This window comes from Tiliqua scincoides, chromosome 2 (genome assembly GCF_035046505.1).
Source record: "Tiliqua scincoides isolate rTilSci1 chromosome 2, rTilSci1.hap2, whole genome shotgun sequence".
Lineage (NCBI taxonomy): Eukaryota > Metazoa > Chordata > Lepidosauria > Squamata > Scincidae > Tiliqua > Tiliqua scincoides.
In genome coordinates this window covers 102,088,117-102,110,225 of record NC_089822.1, presented here as the reverse complement: position 1 = coordinate 102,110,225, position 22,109 = coordinate 102,088,117, and the positions used below count along the sequence as shown (strand labels likewise).

At 42.3% G+C, this 22,109-nt stretch overlaps 2 protein-coding genes across 2 annotated transcripts in view; both read right to left on the bottom strand.

Moving 5' to 3' along the window:
- LOC136639576 (glyceraldehyde-3-phosphate dehydrogenase) overlaps positions 1-22,109 on the bottom strand; it is a 38,108-nt gene that overhangs the window by 15,516 nt on the left and 483 nt on the right. Inside the window, exon 2 of the mRNA XM_066613885.1 lies at positions 20,385-20,484. Coding sequence (XP_066469982.1) covers positions 20,385-20,484 — 100 coding nt within the window. The remainder of the gene's footprint in view (positions 1-20,384; positions 20,485-22,109) is intronic.
- Positions 16,260-20,378, bottom strand: LOC136639577 (glyceraldehyde-3-phosphate dehydrogenase-like). Its single transcript, XM_066613888.1, has 3 exons — positions 19,671-20,378; positions 19,476-19,566; positions 16,260-18,905 (listed from the first exon to the last, which is right to left on the bottom strand). The coding sequence occupies exons 1-3, from the start codon at positions 19,769-19,771 to the stop codon at positions 18,864-18,866; spliced, it is 234 nt and encodes a 77-aa protein (XP_066469985.1). The 5' UTR covers positions 19,772-20,378; the 3' UTR covers positions 16,260-18,863.

Genomic DNA, 22,109 nt, shown 5'->3' with positions numbered 1-22,109 from the left:
TGGCAGGACAAAGTTCCAAACAACACAGTCCTGGAACGTGCTGGAATCCCTAGCATGTATTCACTGCTGAAACAGAGACGCCTGCGTTGGCTTGGTCATGTCGTGAGAATGGATGATGGCCGGATCCCAAAGGATCTCCTCTATGGAGAACTCGTGCAAGGAAAGCGCCCTAAAGGTAGACCACAGCTGCGATACAAGGACATCTGCAAGAGGGATCTGAAGGCCTTAGGGATGGACCTCAACAAGTGGGAAACCCTGGCCTCTGAGCGGCCCGCTTGGAGGCAGGCTGTGCAGCATGGCCTTTCCCAGTTTGAAGAGACACTTTGCCAACAGTCTGAGGCTAAGAGGCAAAGAAGGAAGGCCCATAGCCAGGGAGACAGACCAGGGACAGACTGCACTTGCTCCCGGTGTGGAAGGGATTGTCACTCCCGGATTGGCCTTTTCAGTCACACTAGACGCTGTGCCAGAACCACCTTTCAGAGCGCGATACCATAGTCTTTCGAGACTGAAGGTTGCCAATACAATGATAGAGATTTTAGGGGTTAACCTAACTTCTCTCAGAGGAGGAACATTAGGAAAAAGCATGACTAGTGTTTTTCTGTTAAAACACAGGGTAGAAAATGTCAAGATGACCTGCAGAGAGAGAAAAACATGTGTGTCATAGCTTTCCCAAAAGGAACATTCCAGGGTCTTGTGAAATCAAAGTTGCAGGCCAGAACTTCCATACTTGGCTAACAGGTTTCCCAGTTAGGGCTAGAACCATGCACCAGCATGCCAAATAAGGAGAGGAAAATGACGTGAATATCACATGGGTCACTTGTTTTTCATAGAGTACAAGTACAGGAGTTTTGGGTGTGGTTCGGGGAGAAATCTAAGATCCACCATGGGGTAACTTCGAACCTGTATCCATTCTAATCTATTCTTAATCTGTAAATAGCATAAAAATAAATTTTATATATGCTTTTAAAGAAGTCTATGTCTGCTTAGCATTTTGACCCAGAGACCAAGTCCCAGGAATCTCTCTATCAGTTGGCGACTGTCGTAAACTTGGGTCTCACTGCCAGGGTTTTGGGTGCTCAGAGTTGTTGGTTCTGAACCCTAGAGCCCTCAAAGATCCCTGTTCGGTAGTACTGCCACCACCCTGTAAGAGCCAGTGCCTCAGTCCAGGGAAACCAAGACCCTTTAGGCTTAACTATATCCCTTGTAGGCACTGAGCACTTTCTTTACTTAAAGTCTCAGTCCTCAAGTTTCTAGTCCACAATGAGGATTTTTGGTAGCTTGCTGAATGGCTAGGCAGTATCTGAACCTTTGTCCCCAACAGACAATGAACCAACATGGTAAAAAGATTTTTCTACTTTATTAAATACATAGGGTTACAAAAGGTTACAAAAGGCAGCAAATGCTAGAGGCATAAAACTTCTAGGAAACATAACAGCATAAAACAACAAAGCTAACTGGCTAACTCTATTATTTCCTAACCCTCACCTGGGTCAGCTTCTTTTGTAGATCCTCAGGCCAGTTACCTATGGCCACATGGTCCTGGTGGGGCAGGATGTGCACCCACCTCCTATCTCACCAAGAGGCAAGGAACGAAGACCCTGTCCTCTGGAAGTGGGGCTGGAAGCTCCCCCTCTCAGCTCTTCCTTCCCCCTTGGAGATCTACAGCTGCATTCCATCCTTGATGGGCGTCTTTCTGGCTCCTAGGTGCTACATAATCACCTTCCATTGAATTGTAAATCCTGGCAGCTAGGACTGCAAGCCCCTTCTGTGTTACTGGGTTACTGTGGTTCAGGCCTTGCAATGTTACTAGGCCTAAACTGTACATATTCATGACAGCAACCCAGATGGGACTCTGGTTGTTCTCTGCTAAGCAGTTAGGAAAAAAAAAAACCAAGCAACTTAAATTGGAAAAGACATGGGATACAGGTTCTCCCTGTACATGATGATTTCTCCCCTGATTGCACATGATGTCTACTGGTGTGAGTGGTGCAAGCAGGTAAGTATGTGAAAGTGTTGTCTAAGTGTCTGTCTGGTCGACCAGAGGTTGCTGCAGTGGAGTTGCTGCATGAGGGTGTGGACCTCAAGGTAAGTACAGGGTACAGAAGTACAGTAATGTACAAGGTAAGTACTGGGTACAGTAGGAGCAGGAGATTGGGAAACCTGCTAGTTTAGTACCTTAAGTAAACTTTGTTGGGTAAATAAGGGCCCTTGGGGACAATTGTGTGTATCCCCAGTGATTTTACTGTCTGGGTAAGGCAGGTTCCAGTTCTGGGTGGCTAGAACTGCGGTGAAACAGGTAAAAAAAAATTGTCTGGACCCTTGTGTGTGGTGGACATACCTGTGGGAAAGTTAGTAAGCAATCTTTAATTAGTGCTCACTGTCTCTTTAGAGACAGAGAAAGAGAGTTTAAATTTGTAAATATCAAAGTGATTCAATTAAAGCAGAGGAAAACTTGTTGTTTGTTACTGAAGTAGTTTCTAGAATGAAAAGTTCGCCTTAGCAACTTGGCAATTCTCCTGAAAATAGTCAGTGAATCTGCTTCCTGTCTAAGGCTGTGTTGTTTAAGCCAGAGTGATTTAACAGAGCTGTGTGCTTTTGTGTGCTAGTTTAAAAAGAATATGGGGCAAAGTAAGAATTTAGGAGGAGCGAATACGCGGAAAGTTAAGTTAAAAAGGACAATGTTCCATTGTTGATCCAACAATGAGATCTAACAGAAGTTAGTACCTGAAGTGATAAGGCTGTCATGGCATGAAGAGAAGAGAGGTAAAATTGTATTGTAAGTGCTTTCAGTGTTGGAAACCTCGGAATAAAGGGAAGTCTGAAGTAAGTATGACATGTTTACTTCTTTTGCATGTACATTAGAGCTGTAAATTATAAGCATGTGTAATGTGAAATATGAAATTTATAGGTGTAAATGTGTATAAAGTGAGTAATGCGTTTGGATTGTTTGAAGTCCATGGACATGTGTGAGGTGTGAGAATGAGAGTGATATATAATACATGCTGTAGTATTATGAGGTGCTCTTTGTCAAAGTTCTTTCCTCACAGGAGTTGCTAATTGTTATGCAAACGTTAGTAAGCGCCACTTCCAAAGTGACTGTGAACTTAAGTAATAAACTCATTATGATTTTGACTCTATGCTGCCTGTTTATTTCATGTTTCTTTGTTTCATGTTGTCTATCACATGTGTCTTATCTCCTATTGTCTAAATAGGGTATGTAAACTTCTCTAATTCCTCTAGTTGCAATTAGTGCTTCTAGTTAACTAGTGAAGTCAGCTAAGTTAACGGCAGTAATTTTTTACAGTAGAGTGAAGTCACTCCAGTTTTCAGCCTGGCCAGGCGAGGGAAATCTGAGTTTCCCTAGTTTATACATGTTTTTAGGACTTTAAAAAGTCACTTTCCTTTACAGTTTCCTTTACAATTTCCTTAAAACTTTCCTGAGTTTTTTCAGTTTAAATGTTAAAAGAAAAAATTCTTGCTTGTGCTCTTAGCAAAAGTTAAGCTAAAATTGTCTGTCTGGGTGTTCACCAGTTGTTTAGCAATTTCCCAGACTGGTTGCGTAGGCTCCCTGTTGCAGCTATTTTTAACTATGAATCTGCTCGGTTCGAGTAAGAATTTTTCCTTTCTGCGCAGTCAGTGTTTAATCTTAAATGTGTGCCAGTGTGTGTGTCATAAGTAATGCTGTCCAGCCATAACTTTGTACTGAAAAAAATTGAAAGGATTTTACTTGCAAGTAAAATAATGCTTGAAATGATTTTTTTAAAGGCTGCACCTCAAGTTACTAGTCCACAAAGAGGATTTTAGTAGCTTGCTGAACGGCAAGGCAAAATTCTGAACTTTTGTTCCCAATAGACAATGAACCAACATGGTAAAGGGATTTTTACTTGTTGAGTACCTGAGTTGCAAAAAGTTGTAAGGGCAGCAGATGATGGGAGTGTCTGAAACCTTTGAGGACAGAGTCTTCCCTCAGTGAGGCTAAAAGCAATTTGCAAAGCTATCCCCTTGGTTTCCCCTTCCCATTGGAGGTCTACAGTTGCATTCCACTCTGGTAGGTTCCTGGCAGTCTACGGAAGTGCCACCTTGTCACCTTCTGTGGGTTGTAGGTTCCTTGCAGCTAGGAATGCAAGCCCTTCTGTGCTGTTAGGTTACTTTGGTTCAGGCTTTGCAATGCTGCTAAGTCTAAACCGTACATATTCATGACACCCTCCTCTGCTAATAGAACCTGAATGAATCTCATAGTTGTTTGCAGTGCTGCAATAAGATCTGTCTTGTATTTACCCTAGAACACAGACTGTTGTAGCCCCCTGCCTGCCTTGCAAGTGGCTGCATCTCTTCTAGCTTTCCTAGATCTTGGGTGGGAAGCGTCAGTGTTACTTAGCTATGTTGCTAGGTGGGTGATGGTGCTGGTTTCCTTTCTTCCTATGCTAGATACATCTTTGTACCTAGCCTAGTTACTGATAGGATTTAAAGCTGCAGTACATGTCAGTGAGTCTGTATTCTAGGAGAGCCTGATGTGCAATTGCACACCTCTTTGCAGTGAAGTATCCACATTTTGATGGGGGGAAAAAAAAACGCTAGTCCCCTAAAGTTCGTTGGCTTGGCTAGCTCAGCTAATGTTTCTCAGTCCTAACCTCTGCCCTGTTATTTCTGTGCCTGAGTCCCAGAACTGTCCCCTTATACCCCAATCCTCAAACCCAGACTTTTCTACAGCGTCACTGTCATAGGCGCAGCAGCAGCCAAAGCTGTAGTAGCAGATTGCTAGCAAGTTCTTGTAGATGGCTTTTGCTGTAAAGCAAGGTGAAGGCAGGCACCAGCAGTGCAACTGATGCAACATTGTGCAAGTAAGCTGTGCAGTAGTATGCCTGGGTGTGCAGAAACTTAAAATGACATAGGAATCCAAAATCTCAACAGAATCCCTGCAGAAAGCAGGATAGCTCCAAAAGTGACCCCCACCAAAAGGAGGTTAAGGAGTCCCACCAGTAGATTTTTGACTAGGACCAGCATCGCACACGCCCAACAGTCCAGAGACCCTCGTAGTTCCAAAGCCCTTTCCTAGCATAGCAAGAAGGTGGCAGCGAAGAGACCTCTGGAATGCCTTTGTGCTCCAGGGACCCTGAATCGAGTCTTTCAGAGCGTTTGTCTAATCCCATGGCAGCTTCTTTTCTGGCTGCACTCAGAACCTGAGTTCTGTACCCAGTCCCCAAAGACAGTCCTACTTTTTTATCCCTTAGAATTTTTATCCTTTGATTTCCAGGCTGTGTCTCTGTTGTGTGTATCCTTGCTGAATCAGCCCCACATCTAGTCTTTGCCAGTTGCTCAAGTGCTGATTTTAAGAAAAGGTGAATTAATTTGTATGCAGTTAAATAAGAAAGCTAATGTTGCAAAATGCAAGGCTCAGATAGTTTGTATGTTTATTACTATAGCAACCTTCAGTCTTGAAAGACTATGATATCGCATTCTAAAGGGTAGTTCTAGAACAGCGTCTAGTGTGGCCAAAAAAGCCAATTCAAGAGTAACAATCCCTTCTATACTAGGAGCAAGTGTAGTCTGTCTCCCTAGCTATAGGTCTTCCTTCTTTGTCTCTTTGCCTCAGTCTGTTAGCAAAGTGTCTCTTCAAACTAGGAGAAGCCATGCTGTGTAGCCTGTCTCCAAGTGAGCCGCTTGGAGGCCAGGGTTTCTCATGTGTTGAGGTCTATTCCTAAGGCTTCCAAATCCCTCTTGCAATTTCTATCAAAAGTTACCTTTGTGTTGAAAGTGTACAACAGTATGAATATGTGTTAACAGTGTTTGTGTAAGCTAACTAAAGGAAATTTTTCTTTTGGAGCACATTCAAATTGTGAATTGAAATAATAATTGGAAAGGTGATAATCTCCTAAAGAAAAAAATTTCCTTGCTATGCTACTTTATTGTTATCTTAGTTAAAGTTCAAATGGTAACCGCTTCCAGTTCTCTTCTAGTACCTGGGTGGCCTATTCTATTAGTGTGCCACTGTGCTGTTATGTTGTTTATGATGCTGCCATCAGAAGGACGCTTCTGCTGGCAGTATAGAGTTAATTAAGTATTAAATGAAGTAATTTTGCTGTGTTTGCCATTTCGCATATGTGTGTTTTCGTTTGTATTTTCTTTTATTTTCTACCATGTATAATACCATGCTTATCAAGTATATGTAAAGGAAAGTTAAAAAAAAATTGCAAATGCAGAAGCAAGGTGATTTAATTGAATAATTTTTAAAATAATAGAAAAATAATAACCTCAACGTTCCAAAGTCAAACAAGCAGCACTATGCATTCACAAAGTACAAAAGAAATAAGTTTAAGTGAGTTTGTTTTGATCTGTATAGTCTATTTCTTATAAGTTCATTTGTATGCTCACAATAACAGAGGCTTGTATGTAAACCGAAGTTTTTTATGATCTAAGTTCTGTGTTGAAGTTCTAGGAAATAAGCCAAAAGTTTCTAGGAAGTTAGCCAAGATTGCTCAGAGAAAAGAAAAAAAAATGAGCTCCTTTTTGTTTCAAAGTTTAAACTAAAGCCTGCAAAGCCATATGGAAAAAAGTGAAATGTTTTCGGTCTTTGATACCTTGTTAGAGCTTATTCTTTTCCAGGTGAACCAAGTGCTTATGTTTGAAGAAATAATAATGAAGTGTGAGAGCTATCAATTTAAAATAAACTACTACCTGCAAACAGTAAAAATGAAATAGACTTTGTGACTTTGTTTAAAGAGAAGGATTACTAAAACAGATGTCCTATAAAGCATTACTTTGAACTTTTCCAATGAACTACTTTAAAACATGGACTTTTCCAAATAATTTCTTAATGAACTCTTTCTTTAATAATTACCACTGTGTTTGTAGTCTGTTGTGATGTGATGTCTTGAAATGTTTTTTACTGTTCCAACATTTTTCACATTTCATATTTCATAATTGTTCATTATGTTGATTTGTATTATGTTTTACAATGTTGTTGTTTTCTTATTGATAGATGAATGTGTAAGAGTTAAGCTGTATGTAAAATGCCTGAAGTGTAACCAAATTATTGTTATTGTTTAATTCTAATCGCTCAAAAGAGCAATGAGAAAAAATAAGCAAAGAAGACATAAACATGGTTAACCTATTGCACACCTATTACACCTAGTTGAAAGAAGTGGTAAAATCTAACAACACTGCAAGTGTGGGTAAATGTAAGTAAAAGGGGAAGCTCTTAAGACGTGTTTCCCTATTTCCCAAAGAGAAATGTTTTGCAGGACATTCCTTATTTGATTGAGTGTGAGTAACTTCGATGGTTGTCTGATCCATCATACTTGTGCTACCTTACACAGCTTCCTGTGTTTCACAGCATCCCACCAAATGTCTCAGGAGCGCACTAGGTGGCAAAAAAAAACCTCTCTGAAAGTAAAGTCTAACCATAGTAAAACATAAATAGTATAAACTAAGTTTAAAAAGTCAACCTATACAAAAGTATGAATTTCTTTTCATAAAGTCCTATAAAGTTCTTTTCTGAGGTTAGCAAACACAAAATATCTCTACATGAAAAAGCATTTTCATATAGCTTTAGTTAGGTACCCTATTCACAAATAAAGTGGTCTGTCCTTAGTATTATTTAAAGTTAAAAGAATAGATTTGCAAAGTCTAAAGTACTTCTTTTACAGAATATTACTCTTTTAGAGAGTTGTATAGTGTGCATTTGAGCATTGTGTCGGCCATAAAATGAGCTAGCTTCTAACTAAGGCACTGATCTAAAGACAACTTATGTCTGAAGAGACTTAGGTTGGCTTAAATAACAAGGCCTTTGAAGCAAGCAGCCATGGATGCACAGCATCAGGTGACACAGATGCTCGTTGCATAAGCAAAATCTGCATAGTGTGACAAATGTAGAAGTACTACTAACTCAAATATTAAAATTACATATTGATTCACTAAGGATATTGCACTTTATGCAAGGAAACATGTGTTTAAACATATATCTCAGTTACTGCTATCAATAGCAGCTTTGCATATTACAAGAGATTTCCTAAAAGTTGCTTTGTATTCCTTAAGCTACACCATTGATATAGCAACTCTTTTCTTGCTATAGTTTCTGTCACTATGACAGGTTCTCTTTCATAGTTAATCTCCCAAGTATCAAGAATGTACCCTTCCAAGTTCCAAAAGCAAAACACTAAAGTTAGTGAGGCTTCAACACCAAAAGTTAAGGTGCACTTAGGAAAATGTAGTTAAAACTGATTGTTTTAGTTAAATGTATACATACAGTTGCATAACATAAAGAAGCAAATGCACCAACATAACAAAAGCCTAGCACAGAAGGTCAAACAAACATGTATGTCCCCAAATTAGTAGTATAAGAGTGTGACCAAGATAAACACCGAGATGTTTATTTTGGTCAAGAAAAAAATGAAGGATTGATAGGTTAACCCCTAAAATCTCTAACTTCTCTCAGAGGAGGAACATTAGGAAAAAGCATGACTAGTGTTTTTCTGTTAAAACACAGGGTAGTAAATGTCAAGATGACCTGCAGAGAGAGAAAAACATGTGTGTCATAGCTTTCCCAAAAGGAACATTCCAGGGTCTTGTGAAATCAAAGTTGCAGGCCAGAACTTTCATACTTGGCTAACAGGTTTCCCAGTTAGGGCTAGAACCATGCACCAGCATGCCAAATAAGGAGAGGAAAATGACGTGAATATCACATGGGTCACTTGTTTTTCATAGAGTACAAGTACAGGAGTTTTAGGTGTGGTTCGGGGAGAAATCTAAGATCCACCATAGGGTAACTTCAAACCTGTATCCACTCTAATCTATTCTTAATCTGTAAATAGCATAAAAATAAATTTTATATATGCTTTTAAAGAAGTCTATGTCTGCTTAGCATTTTGACCCAGAGACCAAGTCCCAGGAATCTCTCTATCAGGACATTGGATAGGATTGTTGCCTTTGGGACATTTGGGGAATTTTTTTAACAGATCAGCAATTGCTTGTGAGGGTTAGGAGGATTCTTCTTTGTTTTAAATAAATTTTTAAACTTATACATATTGTAAACTTTTAATTTACTTAATTTGATTTTGTTGTATGGGGTGTTAAAATTTTTTCCTGCTTAATGATTCACTTCTGACCATGACATCACTTTCAGGTCAATGATGTCACTTCTGGTGGATCCTGACAGATTGTCATTCTAAAAAGTGGGTCCTGGCGCTAAAAAGTTTGAGAACCTCTGCCCTATCCTATCCTCACACATCGTTCATGAGAGGCCAGTTTTTATGAAGAGACAGTGGCGTAGTTAGATGAGGTGCCAAGCACTAACTTTTGCAAAACAGTACTCCCAGCCACCAAGGGGAATGGCTCCAAAGGGGAGGGGCCACTCATGGCACTTTCAGCCACTGCAAAACTTAGTGCTTGGCACCCCTCTAGCTACGCCACTGCAAAGAGGGTGCCGGGTTCACTCCTGCCTGGACTTGAATTCCATGCTCCTAACACTGGATACAGGTGAGGGAGACAAAGCACTGCATTTCCTCCATGCTTAGGGAAACATTATTATACTCAGAGGCATTAAAAATACATTCTGTAATGGGAGAGAGTCCTAGTTCTACCCAACTTTATTCAGAAATAAGCCCCATTGATTTGAGCAGAAGCTCCTTCCGATCAAGCAGGCATAAGACTGTGGTCAAATCTGATTCTGAAGGTACAAGGAACATTGTAGGCTGGCAGCTACTTCTCCTCCTCCTGGTGTGAATGGAATAGAAAACATTTCAGGCACAATGGACTGACTTTGCAAAAAGTTGCCCCTCTCTTTCCCCTACAATGACACCCCTCCCCCACAACTGGCTCCTTTTCTTGATTCTGTTCCCTGTTGCTCCAGCCAATCACAGCCCAGTTGCTCATTGTTCCCGCTACATTTCTCCCTCCCCCCACCACAGGAGTGGGGGGCTTTTTATCTCCACAGCATGTGAGCCACATTGCTAATAAGGCCATGAAAGGGGAAGCCTCCTCTGGATTGCACCCATGAAACGTGACAGCGGAAATCCTGCCTTCTTTCGCCTTCCAATTTGGCAGCTCAAGTCAGTCTGAGCCAGAGCACCCTCCTCTTTGTGGCCTCTGGCAGTCCTTAGCCTGAAATCACTGCTAGGTGAGTGGACTCAGCCTTTCACTGAGTTCTGTGATAGGACACAAGCATGAATGGGCTTTGCAGGGAAAGAGTGACCAGATGCCCTCTTTTTTGGCCTCATGTTCTGGAAAAGAACTTAAATGTCTTCCTTTCCCCGTGAGCAGCCCCTGCAGGCAGCACATAGTCATGTGCTGTAATTAATAAAATATATGTAATAAATCATGTGATACAGTTTTAAATTTAATAATAAATTATATAGTTTTAAATTTAACCATATGAAATCCATATACGAGTGTTATTAACTTTTGTCCTGTCCTACATTTTTCTTGGGTGTCCTACATTTTGGGATGCCTGGTTCTCTTTTGCGGTTATGACATCTGGTCACCCTGGGAAGGGCTGGGCTCGCACCTGTGGAATTGGTTGCTCCTTTTACTGGAACAGAACTACTGGAAAGAGGTCTGAAAGCAAGCAGCCAACGCTTCTTTCCGGTTAAAGACCACCACCAAAAGGAAATGTGCAAAGTGTAAAGCAGGCTCTTGCTTGCTGAATAGAGAAGCAATCCCTGAAGATTACAAAAGGATACATCACATGCTGGGAAAGGCGGGGGGGGCAGCTGCAAGGTGCAAAGCACACTTCATGTCTAGAAAGAGAACATGTGACAAAGAAAACAGTGGAAGGGGGAATACATACAGTAGTTTTAAGTCAGAGGTGGAGAGATGGTGGAGTACTGCCAATGAGGAATTTAAGACCTGCTGGTTGATGAGTGAACTTAATCCTTCTTCAGTGTCACAGAGCATTGTAGCACCTCTCCCTTTCTCTCTCTCACACTCACACACTGGTGTTGAGAACAGCAAAATGGGAGAGGTGGCAGTCAGCTGAGCTGGAGGAGGGGGCATTACCAGTAAGCTATGATAAGGCGCTCAGGCACTTGGGATCAGGATGTGTTGCTTGACAAAGTCCTGAGAAGCCTGTGTTTGATCTGTCTGGCCCATATTACACAATTGATCTCAAAATGGTAACCCAGCAATACTTCCGGACAATTAGGTTTAATGTACCTTCCAATAGGACTTCTTGGCTGCACTTGTCTTGCAGGCACTCAGATAAAATGTCCGTAGATCGGATCAAATTTCCTCTTAACTATATGGCCTAGGGATGGAGGGTATTTGACCGAGTTCAAGAGAGAGTGCTGGCATAAACTGAAATGTACATTCAGACTCATGACCCTTTCAAAACAGAGAGGGTATTCTGTCTTCTTGTCTTACAACTTGTAAAAATTTGTACAATTTCTAGTGCCGTGGGTCTTCAGCCAATGGCTATGGTGTACAGGCACTCATAAAAACTATAGTATTATGAAAGATCAAAGGATTCCACCTTGCAGAATCTCCCTGACAGAGACATTGATCAAAATTTCATCATAATTATCTCACTTTTGACATCAAGAAGACCAAAATGCAAGACAAGTGCTTAAAAGACAAATCTTACTTGACAGCTGAGGGCCCAATCCTATCCAATTTTCCAGTGCCGGTGCAGCCATGCCAATGAGACGTGCACTGCAGCCTGTGGTGGGGAGGCAGTCAGAGAAGCCTCTTTGAGGAATGGGACCATTTGTTCTCTTATCTTGGGGCTGCATTGTGGTTGCACCAGTGCTAGAAAGTTGGGATGGGATTGGCCCTGAGTTTGTAACATGCTAGTTTTTAGCCCTTGTAATTGTGCAAAGGCAGCTGGGAAATTGGTTTTCATGCAACTACTGTAGTCATGCATTCTTAACTTTGTCTTGCTTTGCCTCCCCACCCTCCATTTTCCCCAAATGTCAGAGAGTTAAAGTTCAGGCTCAGGTTGTCATGTGGAGATTCTGAGCAGGGCATGGGCTGAAAGAGGAGCAATTTTCTGAAACCTTCTGTAGTTAATTGGTGTACAGTATTTTAGCCTTTATAGTAGAACTCAGTCTTGGCATGCATAGCTTGGCAAAACAGGACAAAAAAGGCAGGGATACCCCTGAAGAGAGGCAGGATGGGCAGCAGGAGAGATACCAAGAGACTCTGGAGAAAGATCATTTGGCTCAGGACGTAACCTGATTCCCATCTCCCAGCTGCTATTCCCACTGCTGCTGGAGGACCAAGGCACTAAGTTTAGCTCTGGCTGAGGTTATAACCTTTAACGAAAGGCCAGGAGAGTGGTTTATAACTTGACACTAAAAGGATGCCAGAAGGATGGGCAAGACGACCCTATTGCCATGATCTGCACTAAGATGATAACTCCTGCATAGGATAAAGGTTACTTGTTGGGCAATAATAATAAGAATAATAACTTGGTATTTATATGGTTCTGGTCATGCATCCTCCTTTCTGGTCATCAGATTACTCCTCTGACTTTATTCAAGGCAGTTTACATAGGCAGGCCTTTCTAAATCCCTCAAGGGGATTTTTGACAATCATAGAGGTTCTCTCTTTCAAGAACCACACATTTCAGAATGGATCTTCCTGGTCTGGTCTCACTTCTGGCCTCCAGTTGCCTCCCATGCAGGCTGACAAGCAGCTCCTTCATCTCTCACATGGAGGGCAGCCAAGACGCTTCTTCTTTCACACTAAAGAGCAGATGGAAAAACTCAGCTCAGCTTGTCAGCTGCTTCAAGGTGGCCTCGAACTGGTGACCTTCTGACGTTATCTTTGGGCTAACAGAGACTCTACCCTCTAGACCAGACCTCCTGCCCAATTCCACATAACCATGACCCCAAACCAAGTGGCACCTACCTGGGCATATTGTGGCCTGCCAAGTGCTTAACTACCCCTCTGCCCAGTGTTTACCATCTCAGGCAGGTAGCAAAAACAGGAAGTTGACAAAGACCCTCATAGGCACAAATAGTGGGCTGGATTCTTAATTGGTGGTTGCAATTTGTCAGTGTATCACAGTGTTTCCTGTTATAAAGGAAGGAGGACAAAGAGGCCAGTCCAGGACTGCTGGAGCCTTTGCCCAATTAGAGCATCTTGTTTGGTGAGCAAATAATTGTCAGCAAGAACTCTGTACAGGGGACAGAGGACAAATGACAGAGAAAAGTCAACTGTTTGATGGGAGAGGAGGGGCCAGCATTTGAATATATTGAATGGATATCCCTAGTTTTACAAAGGAGGATCTCTCAACTTTTACGTAGTTTGAACTATGGGTCACAGCTAGTTTTGTGGTGCACCATAAGGCTGGATCGAGTGGCAAAAGGGGGCAAAGTTCATGTTTGGGAGTGCTGAAGGAGAAAGTGCAGTGGTGTTGGCTGGCTCTCTACCATGCAGTGATTTTAAAATGTTACACTCAATCTTAAGACGCTTGAACGCAACTGCTAGTCAGAGCAAAACCCTGTTCTTTGGGGTACAATTCAAGAGCTGCAAATGGTAATTTACACATACAAGAATACCTGTAGGGTTCCTTTTGTCATCACCATTAGGGGTACAAACATGGTTTGGGGCCATAGGTGCAACTTCAGGAACGGGCCTGTGCTGCTGCCTCAGCTTCCCAGGCTGATTGATAAAAAGTGTCAGCATTCTGGAGCTAGCAGTAGATGACCATATGCGGGGAAGCCAGAAAATGTTCTGAGTAGGCCAGTTTGGCAAACTGTTAGAGAACTCCACAGGGGAAACGTGACTCCTTGTGCATTCACGTCCATCTCTCCCTCATTCTCTCCTTACACAAAGTCCATGGTTTTGGAGAATAGTTTGATGAGCCTGACAAAGGCATGATAAAGCAATGGAGCCCAACTCTCGTTTAAATAAAAGGAAGGTCAGAGAGGGTAGAGGCAGATGGGCAACCCTCAGAGTAAGCACAAGAGGCTAGTGTTCCTGTGAAGTTATCCGAGAGAGTTTCCATAGCTACAGCATGCCAGCAAGACTAGGCCTTGACGCAGCCCGTTGCCCATCGGTCTAGTGGTAGCAGGAGGGAACATTTCCGTATTTGTGCTTTTGAAACACCAGAAATATTTCTGCCACCTCCTCTTAGCCAGGAAGTTTAGAAAATGAGACAGAAGATGAGTCAATATCAAACTGTTGTGACACTGAGATGCTGGTATTAGTGCTGCCACCTGCTGGCTATAGCTTACCCACCCCAAAATTAGCCACAAGAAAATGCTGGGACTCCAATCCAAGGGAAACGCAGCAGGAGCAAATTAGATGCAACTTTCATCACGTAATTGGTTCTGACCATCTTATTTGTTTTTACCCACAAACAGCATGCACAAGGGCAATCCTAGTTTGGCTTTTATAAACCAGTGGTTTGATTATCACTCAGAAGCTTGGAATGAAAAATGGGCCAAGTAAGGCTGTGGCCCTGTGTACACAATGAGTCATGCCACAAGGCATATTAAGAATATTTATACATCTGCAAAAAAGTTCACAAAATGGTTTTCTATAAAACAAAACATGTTTCCTTGTCTCTGATGGGGTCATGCTAGAGTTAATCAAACCCCAATCTGAGTTTTAGAAACATACACGCTTTGTTTGTGCTGTTGAGACAAGCAGCCTTAAAAACCCCCATGGGTTTAATCAACTCTACATGCAGCTCTACCAGGCAGAGACTTCTTTTGGGCTTTACATGCCACCATGGGTAATTTAAATAACATTACTGTTGAGCTTCCACACAGATGATGTCAAGTCATTTTGAAAAAATCACCATTAGCCACCCTTTGACCAATCTTTATACTGTATGGCCAAAAAGAATCTGACAGCTAACCTTTACAACATGATACCGCTTAGATCTCAGAAATAACAAAAGGTAAAAACCCAGAGAAAAGAGTTCATCTAAAGGTCCTTACTAGAGAAGCAGCATTAAGTCTGATTATAGAGGTGCAAGATTGGCAGTGTATTGCAAAATTTGCAAATTTGTTAACTGGCTGCAGATTGAGAGAGCTACCAGTAGATCCTGATCTACTTTTTGCTCACTGCTAATTTAGTTCCTGCACCCCAAATTCATATTCCAAATTAAACATTTTGCAGAATCTATTCTGATCTTGAAGTCACTATCTTTTTGGGAAGAATTCAAGGGATCCAACACATTAGGGCTCAAGTAATCATCAAGTGGGATATTCATGTAACATAATAAATTCATATCCTCTGCAGTGAGTGGGAGAAATATTGAACGAACACACTTCCTAATCCATCACTGACCCAAATCAGATGCTGTATGTAATTCCATGTCTTTATCCTTTGACCTTCTCTAAACATTGAACATTAAGAAATTATAAGAACCCTACAGTCATTAGTAGTTTATCAAATTTTCTTTAGAAGTTGTGGGTCTACAAATGATATATTCAGGTGTTGATACATTGCAGTCATGTTCCTAGCACTTGTAGATACAGCCCAGGCATAGAAGCAACAAAACTATTATCATGAAGTTTGTAGTCTGAAAACAGCGTTTTCCACTGAAAATGGTGTTTCTTCTTCTTGAGTCACCTGTGATTTCAGTGCCAAGCATAAAAATGCAGTCTGTAGCAATATGAATTTATTTCTAAAGACTAATGAATCAGAGGACTCTTCTCCAGACATAGTCAAAGATATCCCAGTGCTCAGCACTAAACTAAAAATGAGCGCTCTGGAGGTACAAACCAATAGCAGACCTGCCTTGCTGGAAGGTGGGATTGCCTTTGTTTTAGTCTCCAACACAGAAGTCCTGCAAAGTTCTCAAGTCCCAAGTACAATTAGCAATAGATTGACCTACAAAATGTTGTGTTTTACACTTCTAAGGAACAGAAATCTCTTGACCCAACATAATCTGTGGTGTTTTAAGTGCTTATGCAGAGGCACACTGAAGTCTTGGTAATATGGCAAGAGGCAAAGGCAAACCTTTCTCCCCCCTTTTACGGCACACCGAAAGGGGGTGCTAAGTTCCCAGGCCGAAGTGTGAAAAGAGCTGATACGGCACTCTGAGAAAGAAGCAGCCATTGTTCTCACCCCTATATGAGATTCCAATGTGGCACACTATCTGGGAACAGAACGTAACTGAATTAATGTTGCAATGTTCAATAAAAGAGTAGTGAGAAGGCTTGTACAAGCCGCCTCTCTCTCTCTGCACTCTCAACCCTCAATATGTCTGCTGTCTCTTGATTTTCTGTCTGACCATACTGACCCCGAATGAACACACACACGGTTCTTTGGATTTTGGAGAGGCAATTAAACAGGCGACAGGAGAATTCAAAGAACTTCTTAACGTTTACTCGTTTGCAAACGGGACCTCCACACACTTGGAGGACCCAGAAGGATTGCAATCATGCAGGTTTTATAGGGAAAAATAACATACAGGCAGACGCCCAAAACAACATTCGGAATGTTATCAGTACAGGATGTTGATCTGAGGATGGCAATTCAATACACATCAGCAGTTTGTTTACAGAGATATCCGTTAGAGGGGGTCTGGCACTCTGACTCATCCCTTTTACCCTAACCTTTTTATCCTCGTTTGTTGATTGCCCTTGTCTAGGACCTTTCTGTTCACCCTTGGAGGCGTAATATCACAGTTAACTGGTTCTCTGAGAGGGATAGCTTTTTGGTCAGGGAAGAGCCTTATGGGTGAACTGGGCATCTTGGGATATTTCCATATTGTGAGCTGGGCATATTGTTATCAGTTCCCCCCCCCCCCCAAAAACAGAAAGGAGAAAGGGGGACAAAAAGGAGGTGGAATTTTAGCAAATTAGTGAAAGTTAAGGTATGAATGGAGGGAATTTCCTTAATTACCCAGGATGCAGGTAAACTGGGCCAGCAGTGTCAGCTAAAATGCATATTAGCTCCTTGGTGCCAGAGCCTGTCTAGCAACTTTCAAGTGAAGTTTACCTAAGTTAATGCTAAATACAGGTATAATCCAAAGTTTTGGTACAAAATACAGAAGTTAATGGAATTACATTCAGGAAAGCAAACACAAACTGAAGATACAATGGAAAATAATAGAAAGAATAGGAAATAAAACTGCTACACTAAAACAACTTCATCCAAAGAAATCATACATGCTCATAACAGCTCATTATTCATCGGCCGTGAGTCCCCTCAGCAGGTCCAACTCCAACATATTCTTCAGCATCAGGTGAGCAAGGTGTTCTTCATCTTCCAGCAGCTGTCTTCTAGGCGACGTAGTGTATAGTCAGTGACCTGACAAGCTTGTACCTCCCATGTTGAATCTCCATCTGTTCATCTGGGGGCATGTGGCGAGGGACCGGTGTAACCTCTGTCTTGCCATCTCTTTCTTCAGTGAGTGTACACAGGTTGAGGAAAAGAGGTCTGGTCTCCTTCACAGCCAAGTTGCCTCCACCATTTGTCTCAGTTCAGAGGAGCACAGGCAGGAACCATCTTCAGGTCTGAACCAGCATTGGTTGGAAGTTAGGTCCATGTAGCGCTGGACTTGCGTGAGCTTGTCCAGTGGATGTGTTGGATGGAGTTAGCTGCACTGACCATGCTTTGGAGCTCACTGCAGATGATAATGGTAAAGCACTCATGATTTCTGAGTATAAAGCAGAAAAGAAAAGTTAGCAAAGCAAAACACATACTCAAGGGGTCAATGTGGTTTCTTAAGCAGTGTATTTCAGGGTACACTTTCTCTGCGTTGGAACACATTCGAGACATCTCAAAAGGATATACGGTATTGGAAATGGAAAAAGTGCAAAAGAGAGCAACTAGGATGATTGCTGGGCTGGGGCACCTCCCCCATGAGGAAAGGCCACAGCGCCTGAGCTCCCTTAGCCCAGAAAAGAGACACCTGAGGGGGAACATGATTGAGACATACAAAATCATGCATGGGGAGGACACATTGGACAGAGAGATGCTCTCCGTGCACTCTCACATAACACCAAAACCAGGGGACATTCACTCAAAATTGAGTGTGGGGAGAGATGAGTTAGGACAGACAAAAGAAAATATTTGTTCACTCCGTGTGTGGTAGGTCTGTGGAACTCCTTGCCACAGGATGTGATGGCGGCATCTGGCCTGGATGCCTTCAAAAGGGGATTGGACAAGTCTCTGGAGGAAAAATCCACCACTGGCCACAAGTGATCATGTGTATGTGCACCCCCCTGATTCCAGAAATGGGCTATGTCAGATGCAAGGGAGGGCACCAGGGTGCAGGTCTCTTGTGCCCCTACATTCAAACAGTTAAACACAACTAGCATAGCTATTAGCACTTGGAATAAATTAAAGGTTAAAGTTATTTTTGACCCTTGTTACCACAACTTTTTAGTTAACTTGATCTTAGATGTTCAGGTCCTTTCTTTGTTTTCTCACCCTCCTTTGCCTAGACACTCTTGTTGATATCAAACGTTCAGATACTGCACATACTTCAGACTTTTAGCTGCTTTGGTCTCAAACAAAGATAAGATGCAACAATTTACTAAACATAGGAAACTTAAAACATTGTGAGCATGGCAGTTCAGGGAGTGCAATATTGGAATAGAGGCAATCTGCTAGCTTTAAACCTGCACACAGACATTGATTTACAGCAGACAACAAACAACAATAATACATATTGTGACTTCTGCCAAAACACCATGAAGGCACTCTGTACATGTATGGTTCTTCTGGAGAAGGTGACAGGCCAAGCTTTGTCTCATAGTCTACTACTGTAGGGGTCCTCTTTAGATTTGAGAAAATACAATCAATTGTTTTGAGAGAGATATGTCAGTTGCTTGGCTATGTCTGGTAGTCCGAGTCAGTTTCTCTTAGCTCAAAGTTCCTTTGGTCAGACCACATGGCCCTTAATTCTATTTTCCCTCTCTCTTTTTCTTGGACTGTTCAATCTTAAACGGCTGGTGTTGTTACAGAACTCTGTACATGGCCTGCTTTGTTTGCTGTAGGAACTAGAGAAGAGGTAATAACAGTACAGAAATACAAATACAGTACAAATACAGTAGAGGAAAAACTGTGCTGACTTTGCTTACATACTTGTTGAGCACAAAAGATTAGGTGTTTTAAAACATTTTGCTTTTGTTTCTTTTCTTATTCACAACTCTTGATTCCCTGGGAGCTGGAGAGAACCTGGGTTTTTCCTTCAAGGAGGACACAAGTTGGTCCTGCAAATACTTGCACAGTTTATTCCTCTTCTATTTTCTCTCTCTCTCCCCTTTTTCTTTTTAACATATAAGTAGAATTAAGAGAATGCAAAATATTAATTGCACCACAATAGTTTTTACAATGGGGTGAAATCTTAACATTAAGAGATTATTTGCTGAGGGACTGTAACCCTTGAAAATATCCATCATTGATGCTCTGGTTCAAGCAGCCCTGGTCTAGACAGTAGCGGCATCCATAAGCTCCAGAGAAGAGGCAAGAGATTGCATTGAATCCCTTGTCGTTCACCTATACAGCCTGCTCTCTGCAAAAGACAATTCTCCAACCTTCCCATCCCACCCCACCCCCCAGTCACTTACGCTGGCCTTCTCTGTGGTAGTGAAGACACCAGTGGATTCCACAACGTATTCTGCACCAGCCTCTCCCCACTTGATGTTAGCAGGGTCACGCCTGACATTAGGAAAACACAACATACAAACTTTTAGACACTAACATTTCTAACAGAGCCAGTCCCTGCCCTGCCAATAAAGTTTAAATGCAAAGGATGAACTCACTCTTGGAAGATTGTGATGGGGTTTCCGTTGATCACAAGTTTCCCATTCTCAGCCTTAACAGTGCCATGGAAACGGCCATGAGTGGAGTCATATTTGAACATGTAGACATGAAGTTGAGACAGTCCAATAGCTGTGCTCCTGATACTCAGGTTCAGTTGTAATCCCTCACCTCCTTGCTCCTTTTCTACACTCCCCAAGCCATTTCTCTAATCTACACTCAAGTACCTGATGCATGAAGAAATACTATTTTGGACTACAAGTCCACACACATGCTTTGGTGCCACTGTAGTTGGGAAGAGGATGCAAAGTACAGCAGCAATCATAGAAAGAACTACCAAGGTGAGCTCCCATACTTTCCAAAGCACCACAGAACTTTTAAGACACTAGCACAGAGACATTTGGATGGCAACTGTTGTAACTGACTATTGCTTTCCAACAGTTATTTAGATAGGGATGGGGTGACTAATTTAGTCTTGTATTGCTAGGCTCAACTAGTGACCCTTTACTGCCAGTTCTCAAGGGATCCCATCATCCTCAACTGATGATTCAGCTTGTGGACTACATCCTTCATGGCTCTTATCGGCTTTCTGGAATATACAAGATGGGACTAAATAGGAATAATAATGCAAGGTTCCCAAGAAGGGATTGAGCCTATTCTGCCCCAAGCAGCAGGGATTCAGGCCTCAGAAGAGATAACTGCAAGTTCCTACTCACCATGTAGTTCAGATCAATGGAAGGGTCATTGATAGCTACAACTTCGACCTTTTCAGATGTGAATACAGCTCTGGTGACCAGACGACCAATGCGGCCAAATCTAGATAATGAGAGAACAGCAACACCAGTCATCTCTAGGGTAGACAAAGTTAGCTTGCTAATTGTTCACAGCCCCACAAATTAGAGTACTCATTTTTGTCTCCTATCAAGGAGGAATTGCCATAGGAAGGTGAGAGTTACTCTAAGTGGAAAGCACAGCTCAGGTCACATCACAATTTGCAAAGAGATTTGCAATCAGATGGCAAATAGCAGGAAGGAAGTTAGACTAGAGCCTAACCAGTGTTCCCTCCAAGCTGTGCAATCACATAGCTTGCAACACAGCTCACCTTTCCCAGAAGTGACATATGACATTGCCAAGTGTCCGGAACCACCAACATGGAAGGAGTCCATGCAGTACCATGGACTCATTAGAGATCCAATTCTATTCTGGCACAATGTGGCTCTCTGGTCAGAGATGAAAACTTAGTTCAGCTAACAGTTTTTTCAGACTTGTGCGCCAAAGCAAAGCAGCACAGTGTGTAAATCACTTTAAAAGGGCAGCTCAAGTTTTATTTCAAACTCCTAGTTGATTATTCTATACATGGGAGAACCCCTACCAACTCTCACTCTGCTACCCTTTGATGGCACCGTAAATCTGAAACTTGAGGCAGCTTCAGCCATACAGAAACTGGCCACATGAAATACTACTCCATCTCTGCCCTCCAGGCAATCAAATCTTTGAGTCCTACAACAGCACAGGCTGGAGGGCCCTGATCATTGCTTTTGAGTCAGTGGTGAAGGCTTTGTATTTGAGCCAGAGCATCCTTGCATGAGGCTCCCCTGCCTTCTCCCATTACTCTTAACTCCTTCCTCCCCCAAAAAGGAATGGTTCTGCCATAGGGACTGGCAACTAGTACAGGCCATCACAACATTCAAATCCTCCCACTACATCTAAAACTATAGAATTGCAAATCCCTGCTCAGCAAGCACATCAGCTTGGAACTCTGTGAGACTCTCCTCCTATGTCTGTTGTGAGAAGGGTCAATACTAAACACTGTGTAGTCCAAGACAAGAGGAAACTCCCAGTACCCATACTGCCCACTCCAACTCACAGCAGCTCCCAGTATCTCAGGGAGTCATCTTTCCCAGTTCTGCAGCCTGAGAATCTCAGGATTCTGCCAGGGCTTGAACCCAGTTCAATCTGCAGAGCATGCTTTCCAACTGCTCTGTAGTGTTTCACAGACAGATCTTGAGGTAAGAGGGGCTATTGCTTAGGTTTCAGGTTGGACTGGAGGAGTTTGTTTCCTTCCTGTTCCAGACAACCCTGCTTGCAAGCCTCTCCCCTTCCTTCTTTGCACCCCATCCTGCCACAAAAACGGTCAGGCACTAACTTTGGAGCCAGCTCTCTCGCAGGCACTGAGCTGCAGTTATCTAGTTACCATTTTCTGCCTCCAAGTGATATTAGCAGAAGGTCACATTCCTTGTGAACCCTTGAGGCTGACAGACATGCAACCCTTCCAGCAACAACTGAGAGGATCTGATTTTTGCAGGGCCAGTAGAAAGGCAAGAGATGGAGACAGAAGTGGGGTGGAAGGGACCGGCAAGTCTCAAGCACTTATTACTGTTTCCTTGGTGACTCAGCAACCCAGGAAAATGAGTTATCGCCACTCCTTCCCAAGCTCATGG

Bases quoted from the DNA above. Each gene is read 5' to 3' on its own strand.
- LOC136639577 (XM_066613888.1), bottom strand. From the start codon at position 19,771: ATGTTCAAATATGACTCCACTCATGGCCGTTTCCATGGCACTGTTAAG. The intron at 19,567-19,670 runs GTGAGTTCATCC...TCCTAATGTCAG, and splicing joins CCCATCACAATCTTCCAAGA to GCGTGACCCTGCTAACATCA. The intron at 18,906-19,475 runs GTAAGTGACTGG...CCTCTTCTCTAG, and splicing joins CTACCACAGAGAAGGCCAGC to TTCCTACAGCAAACAAAGCA.